The sequence below is a fragment of the Lithobates pipiens genome, unplaced genomic scaffold (assembly GCF_037356315.1).
Source record: "Lithobates pipiens isolate NorthernLeopardFrog02 unplaced genomic scaffold, aLitPip1_a1.2 Scaffold_23, whole genome shotgun sequence".
In the NCBI taxonomy this organism is placed as follows: Eukaryota; Metazoa; Chordata; class Amphibia; order Anura; family Ranidae; genus Lithobates; species Lithobates pipiens.
The window spans coordinates 227,797,902-227,806,958 of record NW_027507785.1 but is presented as its reverse complement, the minus strand read 5'-3'; the positions used below and the strand labels follow the sequence as shown (position 1 = coordinate 227,806,958).

General features: G+C 40.5%; 1 protein-coding gene across 4 annotated transcripts in view; it reads right to left on the bottom strand.

Annotated features, from left to right (window-relative positions):
- Nucleotides 1-792: 792 nt before the first annotated feature.
- Nucleotides 793-9,057, bottom strand: part of ARHGAP29 (Rho GTPase activating protein 29) — a 216,350-nt gene continuing 208,085 nt past the window's right edge. For all 4 annotated transcript variants that reach the window (XM_077452882.1, XM_077452883.1, XM_077452884.1 and 1 more), the window contains one exon: nt 793-4,410. In XM_077452882.1, coding sequence (XP_077309008.1) covers nt 3,560-4,410 — 851 coding nt within the window. In that variant the 3' untranslated portion in view covers nt 793-3,559. The remainder of the gene's footprint in view (nt 4,411-9,057) is intronic.

Below are 9,057 nucleotides of genomic sequence, written 5' to 3'. Positions count from 1 at the left end.
TTATACACAGTATAAGAGTCTCTCCTGCTATATTACTTGACATTAAGGGGTAAGAATGTCAGTCTTTAGGACAAGTTTACATCAGGTTCTAAATTACTGCAGCTTGCCCAACAGGGGTCAACACTTACAGAGCTGGATGAGGGGGAACAATTCGCAATAAATGGAGGCTGAGCATTGGTTCTGAGATCTGACGACATGCAATGGAATTTTTGAGCATTGCACAAGGACCATAGCAAGAAGCCACCTCCTTACAAACTGGAATCCAGCATTGTCATCCTGAATTAGCCTGAAGCTGGACAAGGACATCTTGCACTGCACAATCAGGGCATGGGGAGGAATTACAGCATCTGACAGAGGTTGAAGTATACGGTGAGTTTCAATACACCAGTGTATATGCTTCAGGGAATTTTTGGTAAGTAGATGCAGGATTGGGGCAGGTGATTAGGGGAAGCAAAGGGAATCAATTGACCGGGGAAATTGGGTGCGGTTAGGCATTCACATAATGGTGGAGGAAACCATATACATGGTTTGATCAAATTTGCATTGTTGTGACTCCTAACTTTGTAGAGCTGGCTCCCCCTAGAATTTTGGAAGACCTGGTAATGCAGCTTTGTCAAATGATCATTAGAATACAGTAATCACAAACCTGAAACCAAATGCTTAACAGCAACAGAGGTTTAATAGTTCTGTGGTTGGATGTGGATGTAAATCTGTTTTGGCGATATGAACACTGAAAACATGAAAATATTTTTTGACAGTACTTTAAAAAAAAAAAAGCTTCATAAACTAATGTAATAAAATACTTTTATATTTTAATATGAAAAACCCATTATAATATACATTTGTGCACAATACGCCTTTAATTTGAGATTGAGAATATGTTTGAAAATATGTGAAAAAATCTCATAGCACAAGCATTAAAATTAGCCAAGGCTGAATAATCTACATTTTAATAAGTTAAAAATAAACCAAAGATTATATAAACCATGAACTCTGAAAATAGGTTAAAAAGTTAATATATTTGAGCATATGTAACAGTTTACTTGTATATAAAAATATTTCATACAAAAGAACACTGGATGCACAAGCAGACATTTTTGGTATTTGTTTGGTTGGCTTCGGCCATTCTGTTTAAATTTATATGTTGCTTTTAAAAAAGCCAGGGGGCAGGATTCCTAAAATAAATACAGAAGACTTTCAATGTACAAGGAATATGGCAGCAGATAAATAAAGGACAATGAGGTGAACCAGTTTACCTGATTATTGATCAAGAACAGTTATTAAATATCATGCTACTCAAATGACTACATCTGCTTAACAGGCATCTGTTATTTACAGTCAGCGGAGAGACATTTTATCTGTTTAATGTTTTTGAGAGTGAGTGTACCTAGATGCTTTAAAAGCTGCCAGAAATCAGTTCACTCCAGGTTGTAGGCTACCATGAATATGCCAATCAGCATTTCCCAAGTGGGGTATGCAGACAAGTGGTACATGTCTATGTCATACTTTTACTCTATAGTTTATCTTGTTGTGTTCCTGTGAACACAGCTTCAATTAAACTGGATAGGGCATATTTATAAATGAATGTGAATGTGACTTCATTAAATTTTCACTGGTGGTGAATCAAATACTGGAATTTAAAAACACATGCATCAAGAATAGTTACCTGCAGTAAATGTTTGGTGAATGTCAGATCACTGTTTTATAATATTTTTATAATATATTCATTTTATTGACAGCTGCATAGAACAAAAGGGGGGATGCAATAGAAGGCTGAGGACTGGTAAGTGTATATAAGCTGCTGACCATTTTCAAGAGTTAACAATGGTTCTGTTTCTGTGAACAGACAGGCAAGTATGGTAAAGTAGGGATTCATTGAGAAGAACCAAGGGTAAAAGAAAAATCACTTGTGCAGAGATTCAAGTGGCATTACTAAGCTGTTACAGCTCAGATAGGCAAAACAGGTACCCTGAAAAGAATAGCTTCAAAAAGCACGATTAAAAGGTGGTATATAAATATGGCAAAGGTCCATAGACAAGACCTGTAAATGTTATCAGCATGTGACAACTGAGCATTATGCCCACCAGTTTGTAAATATCAAAGTCTATACAGACAGGATTGTATTATTAAGCCACAACTATCATTCTGAAAAACGAACATGAGCACTTCCAGATGTGAAAACTTTGGGAAAGGAGCATTGTGTTTTTAAGTGAAAGACCTGAGAACAGCAAAAACGCTGAGATATTCGACACTTGCATATATGTACCGGGGAATATTGTAAAAATCATTACTGTATCATGGGATGATAGTGATATCCCTTAAACCACTATCCAAAATCTGCTGCAATTAATGGATTCAAAAAGAGGTAATAGTAAGGAACTAACATTAGCATAAAAAAATAATTATTTGTGCAATGACTATGTAACAGGATACAGAAACACTATAAGCCTTGAGCGCTGGACTAAAAGTTCCCAGAATCTTCAAAATTTTACTGGACTCACTTTTTCGGGAAGGCAAAGAACTATGTCTATAAAATTAAGTAAATGACAACCAATCAACAGGCAAGAGCAATGATTTACACCCAAGTCAGCTGTTACAATTTTTCTGTAGTCATGCTTGAAGATTGAGCTGGGCGACTGTGCACCACTTCTTTGTCTGTGTTTCCACTTAATCGCTTAAGAAATGTCAGCTGGATATACGTAGTCAGCTTTTTACCTACTGAAAGGATATCTCCACTAAGTGTATTTTAAAGGAATTATAATGCCCACCTCCAGCATACAAGTGCACCAATTTTAAATCCCATCTTGTATGTTGCCAGGACCTGTTGACCTGTCTGCAGTAGGTGTCAGCCCACCAAAGGAAGAAACCAACATCCAGGCAAAGAGAGGAGCTAACCAACTGTTCTGTGCTCATATTGGGACTGGAGATGGTGTTGTGCATTACGATGACAACAACCCGCTCTCAGTAGCGTTCTCTTTGAGTAGCATTTGTAAAAAATAAAGTTTTAAGTGCATCATCTTTGTAAAAATAACATTAAAGTGACAACATGTAAAATGGCAATGGATGACAAAACAGATGTAAAATATACAGTTATGATAAACAATTGTACCCGGGGAGGGGGGTGCTTTATACATTTATACAGAAGCTAATTTTTTTTTTTTAATTGCACAGATTACATGCTTTCCTTCAGCAAGTTCAAATGTTTTTTTGCTGCTGTCATAAGAATGCAATTTTTTTTACCTACCTAACACAATTTACATTAGAAAACAGTTTGTTCCATACACGAATACTGTTTCTTGGTATAAATAAGTATTTTACTTTTCAAAACAATATAAATTTCACTAAGTGCACCTTATAAACCACTTCTATTCAGGGGAATGCATACACAAATAGACAATCTGATGTAAAAAAAGAATAAAGCAAGGCTTAAAAAGGGATACTTCAGTGTTTTGTTTTTCCAGTTAAAAGTTTCTTTATAAAAAAAATAAAAAATAAATGTATTCACAAAATGGCACATAAAGGTCGCTGCTGGGCAGAAGAAGTATATGCTGCAGTTATGCTACACAAAGTGGGCCTCTCTGTGTTCTAACTCCTGGACACGCTTTGGCCGAAGTCTTGGAAAGGCTGGTTTCATATCCGATGGTGAAATCTCCTCAGGAACTGTTTTTTGTGAGGTTTTGCCTTGTCCATGTGTTTCAGATACCAGATCTGAGTCTACAACTAGATTCACATTATTATTGTTGTGCTGATACTGTACTTTGCTGCCGCTTGTAGATGTGGCATCAGTTTGAGAAGTCTCTTCGGCTGGCTTTGTTTTTTGGGAAGGCGGTTCATAAAAAGTTCCTGGCTGCAAAGTTCTTGGGACTCTAAAAGCAGAAAGTGGGTTAGGTTCGGTTGAGTTGCTGTCGGTGGTGACTGGTTTGAGCTGGCTTGCAGATGGCAGTTTTGGCAGCGCTGTACTTGATAACAATGTGGTGGGACTTCCATCGTGGGCTCTTATTTCTTGTGGAACGTTCGTCATAATCATTGCAGTCCTGGGTGTGATATCATACTGTTTGTACTGCTTATCCCATGCTTTACGATAACTTTGAGAGTCATAACAAGAAGCTCTGTGGCAAGAATTCATGGTGGATGGAGGTTTAGTCTCAGAAATCTCTTCAATAATGGGACTCTTGCCAAACTTGTCCGAGGTGGCCACATCCACATTCCTGGAATTCTTCTCGTTCAGCATAGAAGGCGGAAGAAGCCGATCCATGGGCAAACTTACAGGGCGAATCATTGTCTTGACTCGAGGAGCCCTAAGCTGAACTTTAGATATTTGTCTATAGGATTTTGCAGGTACAGAATTGTTTGCCTTGTCTTCTGCATTATTTCTTACCTCACCTTCAGAAATAGTGTTCAGAGGGCTATCTATAAAGAGAAGGGAAACAAAAAAATTGATTAGATAAGTTTGTTGTTTTTTTTTTATATTCTTTATTTTCAGAAAGTTTTTCACTATTACAAACATGACATCTATGCAATAATCATACCATTACAATAATAAGTTACTTTTACCCTAAAACCCGGCCCCCCCCCCCTCCAAAAAAATAAATAAAAAAAAAAGGAAATGATAAGGACTTCAAAAGCCCTCCTACCCCCCTTCCTTCTTTATAACCTCTAACATTCCAGTAACCTCAAGTATCTTTCCGTTTTTCTGAACTGCAGCCATTGCTGCCGCCTTCTTTGGTATCTCTCCTCTGTTTCCTCTATCTTATATATTGTCTCTTCAATATTTCTTATTCTTTCTACTTTCATTAATGGGCTTTCCTGGGTTTTCCATCTTCGAGGTATTAGCGCCTTCACCGAATTCAGTAATCAAGGGACCAGGGAACTTCCATATTGCCTCTCCCCCTTCTCTGAATCATGGAACAGGCAAACCCATGGACGTTTCACGATCTATACTCCTGTTACATTAAAGCTGGCTTTGATTATTTTATCCCAGATTGTTTGTATTTTAGGACATTCCCACCACAAGCGTGAGAAAGTTCCCAATACAGAGCAACCTCTCCAACATCTTGAGGGATTTTCTCCACTAATTTTATTCCCTCTTTGTGGAGTTCTATACCACCTTGCTAAAAGCTTGTAAGACATTTCTCTTGTTTGCATATCCTTAGCCACCGAATAAGTTCGCCGTATGATCCTATGTTCGTCGTTGTTTAGGGGCCCTATCTCTCTTTCCCACTTTTCTAGATAAGTAGTGTATTCATAATCTGCCTCCTGTAGCAAAATTTTATATATTTTTTTATATCTTTTTTCAAGACTTTTCTCCAAAGGTCTGAGTTGATCCCTTCCCCGCAGTGGCTGTGGTAGAGATTGGGCGAAATAGTGCAATTGTGTATATCTCCATTTGTCAAGTGCTTTATGCAGGGCTGGTGCTACCACTAGGCGGATTAGGCAGCCGCCTAGGGCGCCTGACCGCTGATTGTCCTACTCCAGCACTGTCCACAGAGCTTGCACTATACACCAGGCAGCTGCGCGGAGCCTCTGACATGTGTGAAGCAGCGCCCCTCACCCCCCCTCTCCACACTGACACATCAGTGACATCATGTCACATGTGTCCACACTGTCCAGAACTGCTCCCTCACGCTCTCCGCTCTGACAAGTTTCCAGCGGTCATCCCACCTCCCAGCCTGCTCTCCACTCTGCGCTCTGACTCAGAGCGGGGATAGTTCCAAGTGACAGTGACATGTGTCCAGCAGCACCAGCCCTCCCCACCCCACGCTCTCTGCTCTGACGTGTGTGTCCAACGACCACCCCGAAGACACTCTCCTGGACTGGCCGTGTCACACTGGAGTGGAGCAGAGAAAATCATGGGGAGGTCAGCCTGGCGGCAGCTGTTCAGGCTTGGGGACAGGTGGAGCCTGGAAGAGGCACAGACAGGAGGCGGGTACAGGAGTACAGAAGAATTTTAGATTGGCACGGCACGAGCGAGGAATAGCAAGCAAACAGGCTCATGTCCTCAGATACAAGTTTGCTAAACCCAAGACTATCACCTGGTGTGTGGTGAGTAAACACTGTTGCTGTCTTGGATAATAATGAAATTGTATATATTGACAATGACATACAATTTGCAAATGTTATGTGTGTATATGTATTTATATTCACTGATTTGCCAAAATGCCAAGTATGTGCCGAGCACCCCCCCCACCACCCCCCCCCCCCCCCACCGAGGGGCTGCATTGATTGGCAGTGGTGAAGCGGCATTGATGGGCACAGCTGAGACTGTATTTTATGGGCACAAGTAAGACTATTTGATAAGCACAGGTGAAGCAGCATTATTGGGCACATGTGAGACTGCGTTTTGATGGGCACAGGTGGGGTTGCATTTGATGGGCACTGGTGAGACTATTTGATGGGCACAGGTGAAGCGGCAATAATGGGCACAGGTGAGTGAGGACTGCGTTTTATGGGCGCTGGTGAGACTGTATTTGATGGGCGCTGGTGGGGCTGCCTGAATTTGATGAGCACAGGTGAGGCTGCATTTCATGGGCACTGGTGAGACTGCAGTCTCACCAGTGCCCATCAAATGCAGTCTCACCAGTGCCCATGAAATGCAGCCTCACCTGTGCTCATCAAATTCAGGCAGCCCCACCAGCGCCCATCAAATACAGTCTCACCAGCGCCCATAAAACGCAGTCCTCACTCACCTGTGCCCATTATTGCAACTTCACCTGTGCACATCAAATGCAGTCTCACCAGTGCCCATCAAATGCATTTGATGTGCACAGGTGAGGCTGCATTTGATGGGCGCTGGTGAAACTACCTTAATTTGATGGGCACAGGTGAGGCTTTATTTGATGGCCGCTGGTGAGGCTGCATTTGATGGGCACAGGTAAGGCTGCATTTGATGGGCACTGGTGAAATGGCCTGAATTTAATTGGCACAAGTGAGGCTGCATTGATTGGCACTGGTGAAGCCGTATTGATGGGCACCGGTGGAGGCTGCATTTGATGGGCATCCCTTACAATCACACACAGACACCGAAACACACAATACATCTCTTACACACACAAAAACCTCTGGTCTGCTCTGGTTCCCTCATTAAAAAGATGGGATGTACACGGGCAGGGCAATGGGGGAGGAGTCAGGGGTGGAGCCAGGGGGGCGGCAAAATGAGGTTTCGCCTAGGGTGTCAAAAATCCTTGCACCAGCCCTGGCTTTATGCCCCCATTCCCCTGCGATTTCCTCATATGTGCGTAGTCTATCCCCTTCCATCACATTCTGTAATCTTATATCCTCTTTTTTAGCCAACCTACTAAAATACATGTACTCCTCTTCCCCTGGTCTAAAAAAATTTGTGTCAAGTAGCGGAATTAATGGTGAATTTTGTTCCCAATTGTGTCTCTTATTTATTGCGTCCCAAACCCTAAGTGAATTTTTTGTCAATATACTTGTTTTAGATCCTAATTCTCTGCATCGTGCCGATATTTTTTAAAATCAGGTACTGCTAGGCCCCCTCTATCCTTTCCTCTGGATATTATATTAAATGCAATCCCCCGCACGTTTGCGTCCCCAGATACATTTTATAATCATAGATTTTAGTTTACTAAAGTACACTTGTGGGAGAGGGATTGGGATCATTTGACATGTGTATATAAATATTGGTAGTACAAACATCTTAACTGCATTTATTGTCCCAACCCATGAAAGTGATTTATATTGCATCTTACTTACTTAGTTTATATTGCATCTTACTCTTTAATTTTATTCAAGAGGGGAATGTAATTAGTCTCAAACAATTCCCGTCAACTTTATTCCCAGATATCCAAGTTCTCCCTTATACCACCTGAAGGGTAATTTAGTTTGAATTGCACTCTGATCTTCTTCAGGTAAGTTTAAGTTTAATATCTCAGATTTGGTCATATTTACTTTAAAATTTGATATTTTCCCAAATTTTAAGAGCTCCTTCAAAGCCGCAGGAATGGAGATTCTAGAGTTGGAGATATAGAGCAGCAGATCATTCGCAAAAGCGGCAGTCTTATACTCCCTCCCACCCATATTCCTTGGATGTCTTGATTCTTCCTTATTGCAGCCAGAAGGGGTTCCAATGTCATTATAAACAAGATAAGTTTGTTCAAGCTGTACTTTGTGGACGGTGTTCAAAAAGTGCATATATTGCTAAATTAATTCTGCAACTTCTAACATTAATAAGCATAACAGTCAACAGCTTACATGCCCCCACATAATGAGGCAATTTTTATTTAAATTAAACTCCAGCCAAAAAAACTTTGTCTCCCCCCCCCCCCCCCCAAAAAAAAAAAAATCTCTGCCCTGTGTGTAAACTCACCTCACCTTTTGGTGTGGTTACAGAGAAAGGGAGTAAAAGAAAATCATCCAAGTTGGGCTACACATAGCAATACAAATCTGACAGAGGTACTAACCATTCCCCCCTATTCAAAACAAAAATCACATTTTGGCTGGTGTTCTGCTATCAACAATTGTCAGTAGAAGCAGCCATGTTGTGTGTAGAACCATCAATATTATATAGAACACCCAGTGTATCGGCTACCCACAACTAGAAACAAAACTGCAGCCCATGGCCCAAGGAACTTGTGTGAAATATTCTGAAAACTATATGGCTTTACCATAAAAGGTGAGCCAACAAGAACAATTCTTGTTGTTCATAGCGACCAATCTAATTTGGTCTTTTTTTATAGTTCATTGTTGGAAAATAAAATTACTCTTAGTACATTTTTTGATCACTTTGGAGACACACACTGGAAGTGGAAGTGTTCCTAGCACAGAATCGGGTTTTTACTGAAAATATAAGTTTTTACATTTTATTACATTTATACATTTGCATAATTTTAGCTTTTTCATAATTTTAGCTTTTTTTATTTTGAAATGTGAAGATGTCTAGACTTTCTACTAAAGACAGGTTAGATGAGCTACTACGATGACTGCCCAATTAGAAACTTGCGAGGTAAAATATCAGCCAAACAATGGGGATGATTTATGAAAAGACAGAGGAGCCCATTTACCCAGCAAAGTGAATGTCAGTAAAAAGGGTGAAGGTGT